The 23,265-nt window shown below is 38.6% G+C and overlaps 1 protein-coding gene across 10 annotated transcripts in view; it reads right to left on the bottom strand.

The window, feature by feature from the left end:
* LOC113514744 (LIM domain-binding protein 2) overlaps positions 1-23,265 on the bottom strand; it is a 62,277-nt gene that overhangs the window by 16,641 nt on the left and 22,371 nt on the right. For 5 of the 10 annotated variants that reach the window (XM_052898744.1, XM_052898738.1, XM_052898751.1 and 2 more), the window contains one exon: positions 433-508. In XM_052898744.1, the coding sequence (XP_052754704.1) occupies positions 433-508 (76 nt within the window). Of the gene's footprint in view, positions 1-432; positions 509-3,240; positions 4,018-5,480; positions 5,751-5,815; positions 5,949-5,994; positions 6,011-23,265 lie in introns of those variants that run through there. The other 5 variants (XM_052898789.1, XM_052898784.1, XM_052898772.1 and 2 more) reach the window with 5 other exon arrangements.

Genomic DNA, 23,265 nt, shown 5'->3' with positions numbered 1-23,265 from the left:
AAAAAAAATATAGCAGAGAGAGCGTAGAGATGTTGCATCTCTGTGCATCTTCTACCGAATTTATCATGGGGAGTGCTCTGAAGAATTGTTCGGATTGATACCTGCTGCTGATTTTCACCACCGTACAACCGGCCATAAACTAAAATTTCATCCCAACCATCTGGACGAGTGGCGGTCCTCCACCGTGCGTTTTTCAAGGCACTTTCTCCCACGCACAACCACCCTTTGGAATCAACTTCCAGCAGCAGTATTTACGAACCGATACGACAACATAACCTTCAAGAAAAGAGCATATTCCTTTTTAAAAGGCCGGCAGCACACTTGCAATGCCGTAGGTGTTGTGGGTGACCATGGGCGGCGGTAGTCACTTACCATCAGGTGAGCCGCATGCTCGTTTGCCCCCAGTATTGTAAAAAAAAAAAAAGTACGAACCTCTGTCCTCTGTTGTAACCGTTTGTTCAGTTCGTAAACTCTATAGTCTGGCTGGCCGAAGTATGGCGCGTGCCTCCTGGAAATAGATAAAAATAATACAATTAGTGACAAATGACAATTTATGAAATGCTTGTAAACAATTTTGATGTTCGAAAAGTCATTGGCAAATCCTGTCCCAGACACTCGGATCATGCAAAGATATACACAGGTATAGATGTCGCAAGTGTCTCAACTTATAAGGACACGAAACTTTCTTTTTATACAACTTAGAATGGCAAACAAGCTGACGGTCCACCTGATGGAAAGTGGTAACCGTCGTCTGTAGACATGAGCAGTACCATTGACGTAACAGAGCATACTGTTTCACACATGATACCCCCCATGCGTTGCCATTCCTGAAGACTCAGGTACTTTTTTTTGATGTGTGAAAATGGTATGGCAACCCCGCCTGCGCTAACGGGATACGCTGGCGGAGCACCAGTGAAGGGTGATAGATGAGAATAAAAACAGGCCAGTTAGCCCATCATGATGAATTCAACAGGAATTAACCATGATAGTTTCACCCTTCACTGGGGCTCCGCCAGCGTATCCCGTTAGCGCAGGCGGGGTTACCATATCATTTTCACCCATCAAAAAAAACCCAATACATCCGCATTACTAACAATCTCTTCCCCCCCTCAAAAAGCAGGCCAGTTAGCCCATCGTGATGAATGGATCTGGAATTCAGCACGATGGCTTACGAGCTGAACTCCAGATGATTACTGATACTTTCTCCCACGCACAACCATTCTCTGGAATCAACTTCCAGCAGCAGTATTTCCGAACCGATACGACAACATAACCTTCAAGAAAAGAGCATATTCCCTTTTAAAAGGCCGGCAGCACACCTGCAATGCCGCTGGTGTTGTGGGTGATCATGGGCGGCGGTAGTCACTTACAAGCAAAGTCAGTCACGAGCAAATTGCGAAGCCGTACTGATTGTTAGGTCTTCTTGTCATTAAAATACGTATAGCTAATATACTGCGGCTAGTTCAATGATCTACGGGAAACAGAAATGGTATATATTTCTTTATACAACTTAGAATGTCAAACAAGCTGACGGCCCACCTGATGGAAAGTGGTAACCGTCGCCTATAGACATGAGCAGTACCGTGGACATAACAGAGTATACTGTTTCGCCCATGATACCCCCCATGCGTTGCCATTCCTGAGGACTCGGGTGTTATTCCTCTGTACCCTGTAAATTCACGCCATATCCCACCCTTCAAACTGAAACACAGCCATGCAAACACAACTGCTTCACGGTAGGAACACGAATGAGACAGAGGTACCCAAGCAATCGACTTTTGTACAAAGTTTCCCCCTCCCTCCCTCTGACAATTTACAAACACAACGATACAATTGTATAAGTACAGTGAGGCGGTCTTATTGCTGAGAGCAATCTTTTCAAGACAACCTTAAGGTAATGGACTATTTGTTGTACAAGTAGGTATGATAGTGCTGTATTATTAAAAAAGCATCTTTTGCAAATTAAAAATATATAAAAATTAAATATATTATATATATTAATCAAAAAATTATATGTTAAATATGGACCTAATACCTAATTTTATATAAGCATCCAGGAACAAAGGAGGAGAAAGAGAAGATCAACAATTATTTAGCAATGTAAAAAAGAAAGCTAGGTGTGACGTCATAATTTAAGAGGTCACTTAAGTCTGGGAAGACAAGAGGATACAAGAAAGAAGTATTTATGGTCATACAGTCACAATGATTCATAGGTGATCGCCGTGCTGGTCCCGGCATAGAGTGGACCGCCCCTTCCATTCCCGTGGGTGTCGTAAGAGGCGACTAAGGGAGCATATGGTAGAGGGATGGGCAGCAGCGTCCCTCTTAAAACATATGTTAAAGCCTAATTGTGGTTGCTAACCCGCCTGCCAAGCGTGGCAACTACTGGCAAAACTCCCCTTATGGGGAAAATGGTATGGTAACTCCGCCTGCGCTAACGGGATACGCTGGACCCCTTATGAGGAAGGCTAATTGTTCAGCAGTGGAGAGTTAACCCTGCCTGGCAAGGTACCAGGGGAACATGATTGGTGAGGATAAAGCAGGCCAGTTATCGTGACGAATTCACTGATGAATCAATCACTGTGGTTTCCAGGGGGAACCGCGAAGTCGACCTGGTAGGGTATATTGTTAGCAATAGGGTTGCTAATCCCCATTACTAACAATCCCTTTTCCCCATCCCAAAAAAACTTGTTTTATTTTTTATACCACTGAGAAGGCAAACAACGGGCCCACCTGATGGTAAATGGTCACCGTCAGGCCTATGAACACCTGCAATAACCGAAGGTATTACACGTGCGTTGCCGACCCTGAAGAAACCTCTTTACCCCCCTTTTGAAGAACCCCATGCTGTAGTCTCTCGGGAAAACCTCGGCAGGGAGCTCATTCCACAACCTGAGTGTTCGTGGGAGGAAACATCTCTGAAACCGCGCAGTACGCGACCATTGAGGCTGTAGGACATGAGGATGAACTGCCTGTCGACGGCGAGCCGTACGATGGTAGAAAGTGGCTGTGGGCATCATATTGAACAATTCCTCTGAGCACAATCCATTGTACATGTAAAATAAGTATGTACATTTGGTAGTAAAATTCATATAGATAATGCAATATGAAAAAAAAAAAAATTACGTCATTTCAGTTCCTACTTGCAAATTAAGTACCGTGTGGTTTTACTAAATTTATATTGTTATAATCGGATTTGATATCCATTGACCAGGATATGATGAGTCTTGAGAAGTTTACCTATAGTAAGGGTCCGGTATCGGGTGGTAGATCGGAGGTGGCAGCGGCGGCGGCGGCGGCGCATACTCATGGTATTGCAAGTGCTGGGGATGCGGAGGGTGGTGCGGCGAGAGATGGTGGCCGTACTCGCGGTACTCGCCCTCGCCGCCGAGCGAGCCCAGCGCCACCGGCATGTAGGCCACTTTGTCACCGCGCCATCTATCTGCCGTTCTCACTTACTAATGCACTTTGCCAAGTTCGAAATTCCAATTACCGCTCCTTTAATTTCTATGTCCCTGGTACTTTCACTTCAGTTTTTGTTTATTTTTTTTTTAAAATTCGACTTAGTCCGATTAATGTTTTTTGTATAAATAATAATTAATTTGTAAATATCACTGAGCACACCACATAAATATAATAAACACTAATATAAATAAATAAATAAATCTATAACTTTTTTTTTAAACACTGACTTTGGGCACTTTGGTTAGTTAGACTATTACTAGTTAGGTACTAAACATTTAGATAAGGCCTCTATCTCTGGAACAAATAGACTATTTTCAAATTACGAACTGTGTATAATCGAGTGAAAACTCGCTTGGAAACGGCGAATTCATAAATCATAATCGGCCACGAAAATCTACGAACGACGGCGTCAAGAACGCGACTGATAAAAAGCATTTCGAATTTTTCGCGCGGGAAGTGCGACGACTGCGAAATGAAACGTCCCATGTCCCTTATATACTTTACAATGCTACACGAATGTCGTCCTAATGCGATCGCATTAGAGGCGATAAGCGTTTTAGATACCGATCCATGGACGGAGGAGCGGCAACGTCGCGTCAGCTGGCCGCGCTAGTAACGAGGCGCGTTCCAAAAGGTCAACATCGGTTACTATTTTTTTTTTATTCAGCCAGCTATTTTCGTTGGCTTTGTTTGTTTTTTTATCATTCGTATATCGATTTGTATGACATTTGTATGTGTAAATACCGATTCGGCGTTTAAAATATTCTACCTACCGTGGTAGCTACTACGTGTTTATGACTCTGGTCATTCAATGTTGATAGGCATTTGTTTGAGAGTTATAACGCAACGCAGGTGTATTTAGGTGTTTTGAGTATAAATTACGTATACGTACTTACAGAGAAGTTTAGAAAGTCGAATAATAATACCGACAACATATCCCATAAAAGAGACAATAAACATCCACTTCATAATATATTTATGACACGCGAATCGTGCTATAAATATACGAATTAAAAAAATAATCCTCGATTAACATAGTATACTATGCATATATAAATTATTCAAAAATAATAAAAAGACTATTGTTTTCACCGCGGCAAGGCTTCAGAACGCACGCGACGTTGCCGCACCGCGCGTTCGCGCCATACTTTTTACTGTTTCTTAGCACATAGAGCGCTCATTACGCTGGCACGCACACAGAGGCGGCCCGCTGATATTGTTATATCCGCTGTACATACGGTCTACATAGTGCAAGATGTACATAATGTACATTCCGCGAGCTACGAACGTAGATATGTAGGTAAGCTACGACGCTGCGCGTTACACAAATCAAACAGTACGTCTATAAATAACTGAAGAGGCCGTGTCCGTGAAATTTCTTGCACGCGTCAACTATCAAACTCATTTTTGTCTCGTTTAGGCAAAGAGAACGATTTAAAAATGTTTATTTTGAATTTGGAACGCGGCGTGCGGCAATAGTGGCGTGCGTGAGAAAGTTTCGAAATCGACTAAGGATTTGCATGTCTCATTACACGCCCAGCAACGATTGCAACGGTGCGCATTCGAGACAATCGAATCGAAATATTTGTACCGGCAGGTGCCTGTACAAGTTGGAATTTTCAATTAAGAGTGATACTCTCGTAATGTATTATCAAAGTGATATTTTACAAGTGTTACCCATAAATGCATGCGTAGACTTAAAAAGTGAAAGTCGTTGCATAAAATAACAATTACTTCAACTAAAGCAGATAACGTCAACACCGACTATGTTTGCTCAACAGATATTACAATATTTTTTATTGCGCTATGCTTTACGAGCGAGATAAGGATGAGTTCCCAACATAAATTATCTGTACACGATCGCCGATACGAGTTATGCAAACGACAGATACTCGAAACAAAGATATAGCAAAAAAAAAACAATACGAATTCGCGCACAATCGTCAATAACCGGATATCTCACGAGTGGCGAGATCGTCGCGGGGCCGTCACGTCACTATCACGCCCAGATATACCTTGATAACGTTGCAAACAATGCAAGCGGCAGACGCCTACACACACCACAGCCAGCGAAACGTCAAAACACGCAATTAACTGATAAGAGCAGTTGTAAAACAATAAATTAGAGAATACACTACGGTCGCGTATCGCAAAAAAAAAGGGTAAATTTAGCGACAAACGTCGGACGTGTTAGCGTTCCGTCAGTCGACTCGGAATGTGTGTCACGCCGCGCCGGCGAGTCATTGACTCCGCACTAACGCCAGCACCGAGCGCCGCGCGTAAACAGCGGGACACGTGCGGCGGCCGCCGCCACGATCCCCGTGGAAGGCCGAGGGAAGCGAGCGAACACCTGAAACAGGCTGCAGCGCGACGCGGAACCAACAATTGCGCGTAAATCGCGCGTATCGGCGACGTGGCCGAATCGATAGATTGTAAAAATTTGTCGCGGCACACTCGGCGCGGGACTCGGACGGGCGAGCGTCGGCTTTCGAAACTGCACCCGTGTAAATAGTGAGACGCTGGAGTTACCGGCGCGGCGGCGCGTACACTGCACCTATGTAATTCAGTACATAAGAGAAGTGTGCCGCGCTGTGACGGACTAGTGACGAGCTGTCACGGGGTCGGGCGCGCTCGGCCCGGATCGACGGCGGTCGGCAGCGCGCCGCGGCGGCGGCAAGTTCGGATATGTTACAAGATTAGATTATGTCAGAGTGATTAATAGTAAAAACCGGTTGTTGCGTTAGGTCAATCACATCGGCTCGGCCACAATGGACGAAAATCGAGTTTGACGACAAGTGGCCGCTGTGCGCAGTTAAGGTCGCGGTGATAACGAGAGATGATTTATCGTTGTGCCGCCACCTCCCAATGCAGAAACGTAACAGAGGGTCTACCATGAAATGTTTTCCGGAACTTCGCGCCCGAACGAAACACAAATTTGCTGTTAAAATTGCATAATAAATACCGTATAAAAATATTAAAACATGGTTCCCTTGACCATTATGGTAGGATTTATGACGAAGGAAATATTTCCATTTATTAGGCCGATTTCGGTATGAACGAAAACACGAAATTGAGACAGAAAATTCAGAATTTCATAGTAGACCCCTAGATCTCTGTATAATACGCAGATAAGTAATTTATCGTAGGCCTGATTGAGCTACTCGAGTTTAAAACGTACTGAATCTGACTAAACTTGAATATAGCTTACAAGGATCTAATTAAAACTGTTTGTATCGTTATTTTCCGGTATTAACGATAAGAGAATCAATCAAATGATACGTGGAGACAAAACCTTTCCGTATTGTAATCGTGACGTCACCAATGACGCATATCACAGATCAGCTTGCTTGATGAACCGACGACAACGGTAATCATGACTTTATGACAACTTTGTATAGATAATAAGTTACCTATTGGACACAATAGAACAAATTAAAACAATTTACAATTCGAAATTATTGAAATCGACTAATTGGCACGCAAGAATGGCAACCAAGAAAAATGCCACCAACGAAAACTGGAACTTACAATTTTGGTGTTTTTGTAAAATCAACATAGGAAACAATAGGTGCTCTGCAATATTTTTAGAAGCCACCAATTAGAATAGAATAGAAAATTTACGAGCATACAGACAATCTTTTAAACCAACTATAATAAACTAAAATTAATACAGCTAATTGTTAGAGTCAATGTGGATTATAACTCAGCATAATGCTGAAAAGGTAAATTCCAGCTATTTTTTGGTTCGGACAATAAAATAAATGCCAGAAATTTATACCAATGACCTAGTACGTCAAGATATCTTGTGTTGTAAAAAACAAGGCAATTAATATCTGTAAACACAACTCAGACCATCTAGCTTCAAATTCAATTCGGAAAAGTTCATATCCTAAACTGGCCCAACCAGAAACGGAAACTGTAACCCATATTTTGCTGCAAAATATTCCAACTGTTTGCAGCGACTAAATAGATCCTAGTATTTTCACAACCCAGCCTGTAATCTAACAGGAAATAGTGGTAAAAGATATGATGCCAAAAGTTCGAAGCTCTAATTATGCGACCTTCAAAAAAATTTAATACGTATTATTGTAAATATTGAGGTCCACTGAAAACCAGCGTTGCGGCTTTGCTGTGCCCCGAGATGTGGCATATGCTGAGATGGATCCCATACTTAGACCACCAGTCCAAAACTAAATGCAGGTTTTGCGAGTAGTCCCCACGTTTGGCAGGCGAATTCGTAACCGCAGTTAGGCTTTAAAAATATTTTAAGAGGGACGCTGCTGCTAACTTTCGCCCGGCCTTAGTCGCCTCTTACGACACCCATTAGAAAAGAAGGGATGGCCCATTCTATGCTGGGACCAAATAGCAATTGGTATAATAGTGTTGCATTTATCATTATGTTGACAATGTATAGTGTGATGATAAGGGAAAAGATTAAGAATGAGTATACCAGAGGAAGTTTGAAAGATTCTCCTTCTTGATTTGGATATGGCAGAATTGTTTTAAGGAAAGAATTGAAACCTGGAATATCCATAAAATATGGTTATATTTTAACATAAACAACCAGGTCCAAATGGATTTGGATGATTATCAAACCGGATCGAGGTCAACAGTTAAAATTATGATTGTAACTTACATGTTTTTGTGAACAAAGATTATTATCAGAGTAGAGGAAGATCTAAAAAGATATGGATGGGTTTTTTAATGAATGATAGTGGAATGGTAACCCCGCCTGTATACGCTGGCGAGACTCCAGTGAGGAATGACGGACGATGTTGAAGCAGGTCAGTTTCAACAATAAATCAATCACGATATTTTCCAGGGGAACTGCGTGGAGGCCGACCTGACATGGTATATTGTTAGGTTTGGCACCAGAGGGAGACTTTGTACAAATGTCGTTTGTTTGGCCACCTCTATCCCATTCGTGTTTCTACCGTGAAGCTGTTGTTTGCATGGCTGGGTTTCGGTTTAAACGGTGGGATATGGCAGTGAATTTACAGGGTACAGAGAAATAACACCGGAGTCCTCAGGAATGCCAACGCATGGGGGGTATCATGGGCGAAACAGTATACTCTGTTATGTCCACGGACCTGCTCATGTCTATAGGCGACGGTTACCACTTTCCATCAGGTGGGCCGTCAGCTTGTTTGCCATTCTAAGTTGCATAAAAAAATAAGCTATGGCTGTTAGACCCCATTACTAACAATAACTCTTCCCCCATTTTGTGATTAGGTTAATCTACAAACCGTTAACGGGCTTGCATTTTGCACTATTGTTGATTAGAAAGTCGGTGAAAGCCAACGTACTGTTCGAAACGTTTGACGCTTCAATGGCATGGCGAGATCTCAGATTTTAGAGGCCTCTAGTACGGGCCGGCGACGACCTCACTGCGTACGTCCTATTAAATTATAAGGGGGAGGGGGGAGGGATTGTTAGTAATGGGGTCTAGAAGGCCTTTAGTAATATACTTTATGGGGTCAAGCTTCACATGGCTATGTTAGGCAATGAACATAACAGGGTATTCTGTTTCGCCCATAATACACCCGATGAGTTGCCATTCCTGAGGATTCAGGTGTTTATTTTTAATGGGTGATAATGATATCGTAACCCCGTCCGCGCCATCTGTATACACTGGCGGGGCACCAGTGATAAATGACTGATGAGGATGAAAGCAGGTCAGTTAGCCTATCCTGACGAATTCAACCAGAATTAGCTACGACAGTTTCCAGGGGGAACCACATAGAGGTAGATGTGACTGGGTATATTGCTAGTAATGGGGCTATTTGACCCCATTACTAACAATCCCTTTCCTCCTGAAGACTCAGGTGTTATTCCTCTGTACCCTGTAAATTCACGCCATATCCCACCCTTCAAACCGAAACACAGCCATGCAAACACAACTGCTTTACGGTAGAAAGACGAATGGGACAGAGGTGATCAAGCAAACGACTTTTTTACAAAGACTTCCTCTGGTAAATAACAAATGACGGAGTTAGGAGGTAACAAACTTAAAGAAAAAATACAATCGAATTGAGAGGCTAATTACTTTTGAAGTCGGTTAAAAATGGTTAACAATGATCACGCAGTGCTCGGGCTGGCCCAGTAGGCGATCGAAGGAGTGATGACGTCGATTTTCAATGTCAAACGAAGAGCGACGCTGTATCTCAAGGCATAACTCACATAAAGATATGTCTATGTACATACATTTTGTATGCATAATGTAAATTACAGAGTATTTCATTTTTATTTTTTTATACAACATAGAATGGCAAACAAGCTGACGGCCCACCTGATGGAAAGTGGTAACCGTCGCCTAAAGACATGAGCAGTACCGTGGACATAACAGAGTATACTGTTTCGCCCATGATACCCCCCATGTGTTGCCATTCCTGAGGACTCGGGTGTTATTCCTCTGTACCCTGTAAATTCACGCCATATCCCACCCTTCAAACCGAACACACAGCCATGCAAACACAACTGCTTTACGGTGGGAAGAAAGGGATTGTTAGTAATGGAGACTGAGAATCCCATTGCTAGCAATATACCCAACCAGGTCGACCTCCTCGCGGTTCTCCCTGGAAACTATCATGGTTAATTCCCGATGAATTCATCATGATGGGCTAACTGGCCTGTTTTCATTCTCATCTATCACCCTTCACTGGTGAAGGGTGATAGAGCGTCAGCGTATCCCGTTAACGCAAGCGGGGTTACCATACTATTTTCACACATAAAAAAAAAACTGCTAGTATATAAGGTATTTTAAATGGATAATAATGTCCCATGTCCCAGTTATTGTGATTTAAAAACAATTTCTTAACCGCTTTTGATAAAATGGTATGCTATGGTACTTATCTGCAAGTACATTCATATAAAAAAAGAATTCCCCAAATCGTTTTACATGGGAGTTATGACATAACAAACAAAGAAAAAACAACCGAATCTCCTTAATTTTAAATTCGGTTGAAAAATAAGCAAATCCGTTCGACTTTTCACAACTGCTGCGTTTTCCAACGAACTTGACATCAAAATTAAAACAACAAATAAAAAAAAAAACATCATTTTTAAGAAACAAAATTTGAAATAGTTTTATCACATTGAAGAAGTAAATATGTATATAAAAATCTAGTGATCACATTACTAATAAAAAAAAAAAGTCTAAAAATCGAATACCTATTTCGAAAATAAATTCAAATATGGAACGCTGATCATCTCCTTATCGAGAGGGAGCAAGCGAGGAGGTTGTTGATTTAATTCATTAGCGGGACGGAGACGACGCGACCGGCGTGCGAGCGAGACAGGACCAATGGAGGTGCACCTCGCGTGAATGAGTGAAAGGTACCGGTGTACGAATGAGACGGATTGATGGATGGCGAGCTGGTTAGAAAGAGATAAAGCAAGTCTGTTGACGTAGTAGTAGATGAGATAAGGGGCTATCAGCAGTTCAGGGAGCGTTCGCATTGTGTATTCTACTTGAACGATTACTAATTTTGTATAATTCCGTTATTTATTTTACTCATATCACTACAAAGTGGAATAATAGCTATCAATGCATACTTGAGTTACAAAAACTACCATCATCAGATCAACATTTTTATTTTAGTATAAAAAGAAGAACGGAAATATAGGAAACAAAATCAAATCCGACTTATGAAAAGAAACAATGATCTTAAACTTTGCTAACCGTTTGACAGACGTAAGACTAGTTTTTATGGCAATAATAAAATGTGACGCACAGGCATTATTAGTTTAAAAAATTATCATAATATAGATATTTTTTATTGTTTAGTCCATAAGATTACAATAGTAAACTTATTAAAAATACAAAATAGACAAATATAATATTATGTATAAGTTACGTATAAAAATTTTGCATGCCGAACTGGCTGAATGTGCAAGCTACTTATTAAACAAAGGGTGGCATTATCGCTAAAAGCGATCTCATTCAGGCAACTTTATGAATATAAATGAAAATTAGTTAAAATATATAAAAACGATACCTAGATTAGTCCCCAAGTCTTGACTTGAAGCATAAAAATGTAATCCTCGGGAGTGGCAAAGAATAGAGGATACCATAAGCAACAAAGTGTATATAAAAAAACCTCCATACTCATATCCATAAGCAATAGATATTTGATGAGTTGATGCTTGGTTATTAGCCTTAAGCCTTAGATATATATAATAAAAAGGTAGACATTGCTCCACAAAAATCTAGCCGACTTCAATTAGGTAGGCAAATCTGAATTAAGCATAATCACAACCACGAACCAACTATTTCAATTTAAAAATCAAAGTACTTATACAATTTTAATGAAATTTTTTATGGAACTAATCTGTCAGTACATATATACTTCTGTACAAAAAAAAAAAGTTCAAGTCGGTTTATAACGTAGTTCTAAGGTAAAAAATATAAAAAAAAATATAGATCTGAATTGAGAACCTCATCCTCTTGAGAAAAATGGAAGAAAACTTTTATTTTTAAAGTCGATTTTTAAAAACTTTCAGTGACAACAATAATTTCTAAAATTGCCATAATAAAAAATAAGAGATAAGGACCTAATTGCATTTTATCCCTGCCGAGGTTTTCCCAAGAGATTACAGCATGGGGTTCTTCAAAAGGAGGGTAAAGAGGTATCTTCAGGGTCGGCAACACGCGCGTAATAATTCTGGTATTGCAGGCGTTCATAGGCTACGGTAACCGCTTACCATCAGGTGGGCTGTATGCTTGTTTGCCACCTCAGTGGTATAAAAAAAAATTACCTTGACCTCGACACTAACACAATAAAAATAACATAGAACGTAAGCAAGTATTTAATCTCAAGAGATCGATTTAGCCTAGCGCTCCAGTTGCTCGCCCGTCTAATAATCTAGTGAACGAGTCACCGCACAAACACGTGGATGCGTCACTCACACAGGCTCAATTTATTATTATTACAACCGCGGTGTACACAGACAACGTGGTAAGTGAAAAATATTTTCCCGCGAATATATTTTTTTTTGTGAAATTTATTTCTTTTATAAGCGTTTATTGTTTATGAAGATATTTGATTTAGGTATACGAAATTTAAATAGAGTGTTACGTGAAGGCTCTGCAAGTCGAAAAATAGTGATAACACTCTATGTAAAAGAATATTTTTTTAACCGACTTTAAAAAGGAGGTTCACAATTTGATTATATTTTGTTTATGTTTCATTATTCATCATTTCAGTTATTTTCTTTTTAATAAATGGTAATGGAACGGTAACACCGCCTGCGCTAACGGTATACACTGGGGAGGCACCAGTGAGAGATGATAGGTGAGGATGAAAAGGCAGGTCAGTTAGCCCGTCGTGATGCATACACCTGGAATTCAGCACGATGGTTTCCAGGGGGGACCACGTGGAGGTCGACCTGATAGAGTATATTGCTAGCAATGGAACTGGTAGTCAGTATTACTAACAATCCCTTTCCCCCCAAATATAACGTTAATCATAGAATATGTTGCTTATAATTCTATCACTAAAAACTTTGCACCTACATACTTCATATTTTTCTTTTACTCTTTACTCTATAAGGTCGACCTCCACGTCGTCCCCCTTAGAAACCCTCGTGCTGGAATCCAGGTGTATTCATGACGATGGGCTAAATGATCTGCCTTTTCATTCTCACCTATCACAGGTGCCCCGCCAGCGTATACCGTTAGCGCAGGAGGGGTTACCATTCCATTGTCATCCATTAAAAAAAAAACGTTATAGCAGAACACTGTTTAAGTACACAACCAAAAAGAAAAAAGTCAATGTTTACCTTATGAACTCATTAGTTATATAAGTAGTTGGTAAACATCTTTTATATTTTATTTATATATATCATTTATATTTTATATTATTTATTTATATTTACCAGAGGGAGACTTTGCACAAAAGTCGATTGCTTGGGTACCTCTGTCCCATTCGTGTTTCTACCGTGAAGCAGTTGTTTGCATGGCTGTGTTTCGGTTTGAAGGGTGGGATATGACGTGAATTTACAGAGGAATAACACCTGAGTCCTCAGGAATGGCAACGCATGGTGGGTATCATGGGCGAAACAGTACTCTGTTACGTCCACGGTACTGCTCATGTCTATAGGCGACGGTTAGCACTTTCCATCAGGTGGGCCGTCAGCTTGTTTGCCATTCTAAGTTGTATAATATATATATATATATATAGTTGTTTGTACAATAAATATATTTATATTTCTTCATGTGGTCCCGGCATAGAATAGGCCACCCCTTCCTTTCCCGTGGGTGTCGTAAGAGGCGACTAAAGAAGGGCGAGGGATGGGCATCAGATACATTGCGATAAGTTAAAGAACGCTCACTACCAAGGTCGTCACAAAACAAACATACAAATAATTAGTAACAATGATATGAGTATAGGGCGAGGGTTTCCCGACACGTTGGAGTGCATTACGTGCATTCTATGTCACAGTAGCTCTGGTAATCCCTTAAACACAGGGCTGTAGCTAGATCCAAGTTTAAGGTAGGGCAAAATAACTTTTTGGTAGGGCAGATGGCCTAATTAAATAATTTCGAAAAAGTGAATCTGTCTAATAATCCTGGGGGAGGGGGGGAGGGATTGTTAGTAATGGAGATTGAGAATCCCATTGCTAGCAATATACCCAACCAGGTCGACCTCCACGCGGTTCCCCCTGGAAACTATCATGGTTAATTCCTGATGAATTCATCATGATGGGCTAACTGGCCTGTTTTCATTCTCATCTATCACCCTTCACTGGTGCTCCGCCAGCGTATCCCGTTAGCGCAGGCGGGGTTACCATACCATTTTCACCCATCAAAAAAAAAAAATCTTGGGGGAGAGGGAAAAGGATTGTTAGTAATAGGGTCCAGCTTCCCTATTGCTAGCAATACACCCTGTCAGTTCAAGTCAATTCCAGATGAATTCATCACGATGGGCTAACTGTTCGCTATTTATCCTCATTAATCATCCCTCACTGGTGCCCCGCCAGCGTACACTGTTAACGCAGGCGGGGTAGCCACTCTATTATCAGCCATTAAAAAAATTATCTTTTGGCTTTTCATTTTAAGAACCGTTGGGCCTTTTAAGGTACCTAGACCATGTTTTCCCCGTCATCAATGTCCAGAGGAACCCAATAGATAGATACACATATCTGAGGGCGTACCATGAAATGTTTTCCGAAATTTCGAAGCCAAACGAAACACAAATTTGATGTTAAAATTACATAACACATGCCGTTTGAAAATATTAGAAATGTTAAAATATTGTTCCTTTAGACTTTTACGATAGGATGTATGACGAACGAAATGTTAAACTCCATTTATTGGTCCGATTTCGGTATAAACAAAAACACGAAATTGAGTCCGAAATTTCGGAATTTCACATCACGGTAGACCTATACAGTGGTACATATTATTAATTAAAAGCCAAGCAGGATTTTTGTAAAAAAAAAATATGAATTTTATTTTCATAGAACTATATAACTAAAGAAAATAAATTAATTAACAACAAAACAAAGATTGTGTTAAAAAAACCGACTTTTAAAGTCATATTTTTAATAGACGATAATGGTATGGTAACCCCGCCTGCGCTATCGGTATACGCTGGCGGGGCACCAGTGAGGGATGATAGGTGAGAGTGAAAAAGCAGGTCTGTGAGCCCATCATGACGAATTCAACGATAAATTAGTCACGATGGTTTCCAAGGGGAACCGGGTGGAGGTCGACCTGACAGGGTATATTGCTAGCAATGGGGGCTAACCTCTTGTTACTAACGCTCCCTTCCCCCTGAAAAGGTATATTGCTAGCAATGAGGCTGTTAAACCACAAAACTAGCAATATCCAAGTGAGTGAATGGAGAAGGGATTGTTAATAATGGGGACTAATAGCCCCATTTCTAGCAACACTCCCAGTCAGGTCGACCTCTACGCGGTTATCCCTGAAAACCATCGTGTTCTATTCTAAGTGAATTTACCACGACGGGCTAGCTGACCTGCCTTTTTATTCTCACCTATCATGTCTCCTTGGTAAAGATTTAATTTATTACACGTTTATTTCTAATGGATAAACTCAAAAAACTACTCTAAACGATTTTAATAATTCTTTCGTTTATATAAAGCTACATTATCAGCGAGTCATAGACTATAATATTTTTTTTTTAAAAAGTTATCTATGAAAATTACAATTATGTAATTTTGGGTATAAAAAAAAGCCCTATTAAAGCTAATATAAAATACTATAATTTATTTATCAATCTAGAGAGACGCGATGGAGGCCCGCGCGAAGCCGGGGCGAAACGCTAGTGACTAATATAAAATAAAACAAGCAAAAATTGAGAAAAGTCAGCTATTGCCTTAGCCCATAGCAGCCAGCGTGTTGAACTCACGCACACGACCCAACACCGTGGCGTATACGTGAAGACAATAAAATACGTTGGTGTGTGTGCGGCGTCTAGATGTAGTATAGTCGGACTGCATAGTTATGATCTTTGTTATAGAAAAAAATTTGTTTTTTTTAATTCTTTTTTTTTTTTTAATGTATATGTATATTGCAAGACGTAAAATCTTTTTATTATTTCAAGTTGTTATTTATATGATTTTTGTTTTAATAATTATAGATATACTTTTACAATACAATAATACATTTTTATCCTAATTCACGTAGGCAAAGCAACGGGATACACTTTGTATACATTGAAATGTCGAGTTTATTGCGTCAATTAATTCATCAAATTAACAATATATTATTAATCCTAATTAATAAATACGGTAACAATTAATAATAATGAAAAAAAAAAATCATTGAATTTGTATTATATTTGCGTAATGCTTTCTCTCATTTAAATAGACTCCATAATTGTTCAACAAAAGAAACAGACTTGAATTGTGAAAAAACCAGTTATTTTCATTTAAAACATAAATTACTGAACCGATTTTGGTAAAATTTCTATAGAACCATTCTGCAATTATTTCCTTTCAGGTAAAAAATCCAAATCAGTTTACAAATAACAGGCTTGTGAGGTAAACAAACAAAAAATGTAACCGAATTCAGAATTACTTCTTTCTAAAGTTGTAAGAGAATTTTATTGTATTTTTTGTCTTATTTTTTTGCTATATATTCTTAGGGATATTTTGACACCGGGATAGAAAGTGGCTTTTGTAATACTAAATACTGCGTGTATACCAAATTTTACGACGACATTAGGATCGTTAAGGCGCCAAGAGGTAACAAACAAACTCATTTTGACAAAATAAACATTAGAAATGACAATAAAACATTTTTAAGTGCCACTTAAAAATAAATACTACTGAATTTATCTTTTTTTTCTATGTCGGTTCGGCATTTTACATATTATAAACAGAAAACGAGAGAGAGAGAGAGAGAGAGTGAGGGGAGAGGAGTAAGGGAGCGAGAAGTGAGGGAGGAGAGGAGATATGGGGAAAGGAAAAGGAGAGATGGAGAGGATAGGGAGAGAAGGAGACGAAATGTAAGACTAGCAAAGAATTTTTTTGGGCTAATCATACATTCGGATAAGATTAACAGCATCGAGCATAATAAACAATTTGTATGAATTCAATAGGCAGCCGTATTGCAATAAGGATCCTTACTAATATTATAAATGTGAAAGTGAGTTTGTTTGTTTGTTACCACTTAGCGCCTTAACGGCTTAACAAATCACACTGAAATTTTGTATACACGTACTATGTGAGATGGAGAAATACATAGGCTATCTTTAATCCCGGACAGAACATGTCCCGGGCACACAGACAAAAACGCGGATAAAAGCATAGGTATTTTAAAATTTTGTTTTGCTGTTTTTACTTTGTAAAGGTTACTTTAAAATTCATATAATAACTATTTAATATTAATAAGTTACGTAAAAAGTATAACACTTACTCGTGTTTTGTTAAACTGCTGTTTTAAAAAATAACTGTTTATGTCTATAATTATAGTTATGTAACAACATGGCAAAGCGTGTTATAGACATTACAATCTAGCAATATATTTTGCGATGTCCCTGGTGCCGTTCATGTCTATAGGCGACGGTTATCACTTTCCATCAGATGGACCGTCAGTCTGTTGGCCGTCAGTCTGTTTGCCATTCGAACCAATTGTATGTTGCTTTGAATGGCAAATAAGATGATATGACTGAAAAATAATGTTACTAAAACTGTTATTCAAAAAAGTTATTTAAATAAAATAATAAGTAACTAGACGATGTCTGTACATGAGTAATATTAAAAAAATAAGCGGTTTTAACAAGACCAAACAAGGTGCCAAAGAATAATTATTAGAAATTTCACCTTACTTATTGTCCGTTTATTTGGACAGCACACATAAATTACTGCACCAAATTGCACGTGCTTTTTACAATCGCTTTCCAGAAGGTCTAACTTAAAAACTGGTGTATGTTCCATCTTTATACGCCATTTACATCATTTGTTTTCCTAGTTCCGAAAAAGACGCATACGAAATAACGAGCAAAAAGCAACACAAGTATAGACATACATTATTAGCAGTTATTCTCTTCACCTATCCCAATAATGTAGTACCGCGTTCGTGATTCACTGTTCACCCCAGAGGTTGACTGGTAGAGAATGCTACTAGCATCAAGTCCGCCTTTTGTACCATATTTTCTTTTGGTTAATAAAGTTATTTAAATTAAACAAATATTATAATGTATTTATTTAACACTTTATTGCACCAATATAACTTCAAGGAGTTGTATGTAGTAAAATAGTCGTACTTATTGCTAAGCAATTTCTGATGTAATCTAAGCAAAATGGGGGAGAAGGGATTGTTAATAATGCGGATTATCAGTTCCATTGCTAATAATATACCCTAACAGGTCGACCTCCCCGTGGTCTCCCCTGGAAACCATCGTGCTGAATTCCAAGTGTATTTATCACGACTACTTCATCCTCACCTATCATCTATCACTGGTGCCCCGCCAGCGTATACCGTTAGCGCAGGCGGGGTAACCATTCCATTATCATCAATTAAAAAAAAATCTACGCAAAATTGTTAAACTGCTTTCCAAATGTCATAGATACATTGCGGTACCATATTTTCTATTGGTCAATCCAAGTTGTATAAAAAGACAAATATTTTTTGCGTAGTAGCAACGCGTGAAGGACACCATGGGTGTTGCAACTACGCGACGGTTATCACTTCCCACCAGGTGAGCCATCAGCTTGTTTGCCATTTCATGTGTTATATAAAATAACAAATAAAAAAAAAACAAAAAAAAATTCTAAAAACCTCAACACGCGTCAGCCGGCGTATCTAAGCGCATACACGCACGGCACACACGCGCACAACGCACGTGTGTCCACATTCAGTTACATGTATATCTCTGTATGTAATGATGACTTCTCGAAACTGGTATTTGTATACGTAATTATTTTTATAAAAATCCACCTTGGAACATGGTTTAGTTCAGTACATACACAACGTACGTACGTACGGTACTTTATGTTATGCTGGTAACTTACCGGACGGAGGCTTCGTACAAAAGTCGATTTATTTATTTAACAACTAAATTACTGAACCGATTTTGATAAAATTTCAACGACACAAAACTGCAAGGATATCCTTTCGGATAAAAAAAAAGAATTGTCCAAATCCGTTTACAATTGACGGAGTTATGAAGTAGGTAACAAATATAATTGCCAGAGGGAGACTTTGTACAAAAGTCGTTTGCTTGGGTACCTCTTTCCCATTCGTGTTTCTACCGCGAAGCAGTTGTGTTTGCATGGCTGTGTTTCGGTTTGAAGGGTGGGATATGGCGTGAATTTACAGGGTACAGAGGAATAACACCTGAGTCCTCAGGAATGGCAACGCATGGGGGGTATCATGGGCGAAACAGTATACTCTGTTATGTCCACGGTACTGCTCATGTCTATAGGCGACGGTTACCACTTTCCATCAGGTGGGCCGTCAGCTTGTTTGCCATTCTAAGTTGTATGAAAAAAAAAGAGAATTATACAGAACCCTAATTACGATTCCGACGCGGTTTTAACCGTTTTTTTTTTTAACTTTTTTTTCTCACCTCCTTATCAAATTAGTGTTAGTATTTATATTATATTAATTATCATTCTGTGAATAATAAATTAACACGAATTTTTTTTATATATATAATTATGAAACCATATCGTTATCATAAACTGCTGGCCCCCGGATATCGATTTTTAAAGCTTCAATTAAATTATATTACTGACTAGCTGTTGCCAGCGACTTCGTCCGCGTTTCCGTCGTTTCTCGTAAAATAAGTAGCCTATGTCCCTCCTCACGGTTCAACGGTTTTGATGTAACACACACATTTCCCTTCACTGCTCTGCTCCTATTGATCGTAGCGCGATGAAAAATATACTATAACCTGCCCACGAGTATGAAGAATAATTGTACCGAGTTTCGTTAAAATCCGTCGAGTAGTTTTTGTTTCTATAACGAACATACAGACAGACAGACAAAAATTTTACTGATTGCATTTTTGGCATCAGTATCGATCACTAATCACCGCCTGATAGTTATTTTGGAAATATATTTCATGTACAGAATTGACCTCTCCACAGATTTATTATAAGTATAGATAGATAGATATAAATAAATAATTTCGAAATAATAATGGGCATATTTTAACGGATGAATATGGAATTGTAACCCTATTTGCGCTCTTTTTAATAGAATTAAAAAAAAGTTTCAATTCGGTTATACTCTTTTTTTTTTTATATTTGTCACCTTCTAACACCGTCAGTTGGGGGGAAAGGGATTGTTAGTAATGGGGATTTAGCAGCTCCATTATTAGCAATTCGACCTGGAAACCATCCTGGTCGACTCTTGTGGACTTTTTTTTATACAACTTAGAATGGCAAACAAGCTGACGGCCCACCTGATGGAAAGTGGTAACCGTCGCCTATAGACATGAGCAGTACCATGGACATAACAGAGTATACTGTTTCGCCCATGATACCCCCCATGCGTTGCCATTCCTGAGTGTTATTCCTCTGTACCCTGTATATTCACTGCCATATGCCACCCTTCAAATCGAAACACAGCCATGCAAACACAACTGCTTCACGGTAGAAACACGAATGGGACAGAGGTACCCAAGCAATCGACTTTTATACAAAGTCTCCCCTCTCCATAGAAATTTGAACATTTTTTTTTATAAGACTACATTTTAGCACTTTTAACAAAAAAGTAGATGATTAAAAATGGGATCAAAATGTAATATTTTCAGTAGACATTGGGAATACAGATACCGGGGGGAAAGCGATTGTTAGTAATGGAGACTGAGAATCCCATTGCTAGCAATATACCCAACCAGGTCGACCTCCTCGCGGTTCCCCCTGGAAACTATCATGGTTAAATCCTGATGAATTCATCATGATGGGCTAACTGGCCTGTTTTCATTCTCATCTATCACCCTTCACTGGTGCTCCGCCAGCGTATCCTGTTAACGCAGGCGGGGGTTACCATACCATTTTCACCAATCAAAAAAAATAGATACCGATTCGATATCTATGTATTGGATTTCTCTGGACATTGATGGCGGGAAAAAGGTCATCGCCCATATCGGTCGGATATCTATTTTCGAATATTTAAAAGTCCAATATTATTTTTTGGGTAACATACTTTTAAAGTATTCCTCATTGTATCAGTATAATAGATAGTGTAACCAAAATATATCGATATTGATATACATATATTACATCCATACATACATATCTGTCACGCCTGTCTCCCATTAGGGTAGGCAGAAACAATGGAACGCCAAATGCTTCGATTCAAACAAACCTCTTTCGCTTCTACCACATTCATCAATCACATATATTACTCACTCCAAATTTTCAGTTTCGTCTCTGATTGTACATCTAAAGTTTTAGAGCTGTTTTGTATATCAATGCTTTAGTTTTTCGATGCGATTTCAAAAAGCAAAGAGGTCCTTTCCATTCGGTTGTATTTTTTTTTTAAATTTATACTCCATAACTCCGTCAGTTGTGAATCGATTTGAAAAAAATTGTTTTTCATTTATGGTAAAAACAAAATAACTTTTTGGGGGAAAAAAAAACATGGTTCTGTCACGTTCGTAAATTATTATATTGTATAATATTAATAAATAAAATATGGTTTTTTTTTTTTTGTATAAAAACTTCAATATATAAATAGGTTGAAAAACTGTCTACATTTTAAAGACAAGTGTACCATCGATTTTTCATTTGCATGCCAGCTGAGACAGACATAAGTTATGAACGGGTGTGCGAGCGAGATGCAATATTTTATTAATAGGGGTGTACAAAATCGACAGTCGCCCCTTGCTTTACGGAGGATTTGAGCCCGAGTGAAGTTTGGCTTTACAATTTCGCCGCTTGATGCCAATGTATATATTCTTACATCTTTATGATATCCTGGTACATTGATTGGTAATCAATATGACTTAGTTTTAATTTAAAATCATCATGACGATGATGATTTTGATTTACAACTTTGTCCATACGTCAATTAGATTTAAATTTCATACACATATATTTTTCATTTAGATTTTTTTATTTTTTTACGGAAATTAATAAAATTTCGAAGCCATAGAAGAAATTAGATAATTTAGAAGTTTCCTGCGAGTTCTTCTCCACAGAGAAAAACATTTAAAACCTAGCAGTAGAATTCTAAGAACAACGGATTACATAGGAGTGATAAAATTGTCAATTCATAGCAGGCTAATGTATAGAAAATGTAATACAGCCGTATAACCCTACCAAATTCAGATACAATCTGCTTGCATACTTTCTACATAAACTGTGTCCAATATATAATATAGTAATGTAAAATTTGTCATTGCCAAATAATTGACATATTACACATTTTCTATACACTAGCCTGCTATGAATTGAGAAAAATAACAACTGATGGTGTATCTTTTGTCCTCTTTTTACTAATTATGTTTGTATAAAAAGAAAGGAGGCAACCATATGATTTACAGTTTTTATTTTATTATTCCTTCTATGTAATTCCTTGTTCTTAGGTAGTATTTTAAAAAAGAAAAACAAAAATTAAGTTTACTGATTTTTTTTCGTTTTGTATTTTTTTTTCTATTTTCCCTATCAATAAGGAAGGCAAAAGGATTAAGCCTATACAGCCGTTGTCTTTAGTTAATTTCTGGTATTGATCAATATATTAAATTAATAAAGTTTTTTTTTTTTATTTTTAGTTCTATTGTGTTACTAACGTTGTTTTTTTTTTCTATAAAATCGAATCCTAAGCATTATTTTTAATTAATCAAATAAATCAATCATTCAGGCGCCTTTTTTTTAACAACGAAATAAGAGACGAAAATTACAAAAAAAAAAGAAAAATGAAAAACTATCCAGTAATCTGTTTGTATAGTGTAATCATCGTCATACCAGCCGGTAACTGTCCACTGCTGAACATAGATGGGGGGGGGGGGGGGTCCGACATTAGTTGCCACGCTTAACAGACGGACTGGTAATCGCAGTTAGCTTTGGTGACGTTTTAAGAGGGACGCTGCTGCCCATCCTTCGACCATTAAGTTGCCTTAGTCACCTCTTACGACACCCACAGAAAAAGAGGTTGGTCTATCCTATGTTGGGATCACACTATTTAATCATAATAAAAAAAAAAACTTTTTCGATGATGAGCATGATGATGACTATGTTATAGTCGGTGATGGGTTTATAAATTAATGGGATAATAATTAATATAAGTTGTTTTTATTTTACTTTTTAATTAACTTTAACATTTAATAAACTTTGTACTTTACCAGGGTAGCAGAGAATGTTAGCAGGTGGGCGAAC

This window comes from Galleria mellonella, unplaced genomic scaffold (assembly GCF_026898425.1).
Source record: "Galleria mellonella isolate WM207_F2 unplaced genomic scaffold, CSIRO_AGI_GalMel_v1 utg121, whole genome shotgun sequence".
Lineage (NCBI taxonomy): Eukaryota > Metazoa > Arthropoda > Insecta > Lepidoptera > Pyralidae > Galleria > Galleria mellonella.
Note: the sequence above shows the minus strand (reverse complement) of the source record. Positions and strands in the feature narration are given on the sequence as shown.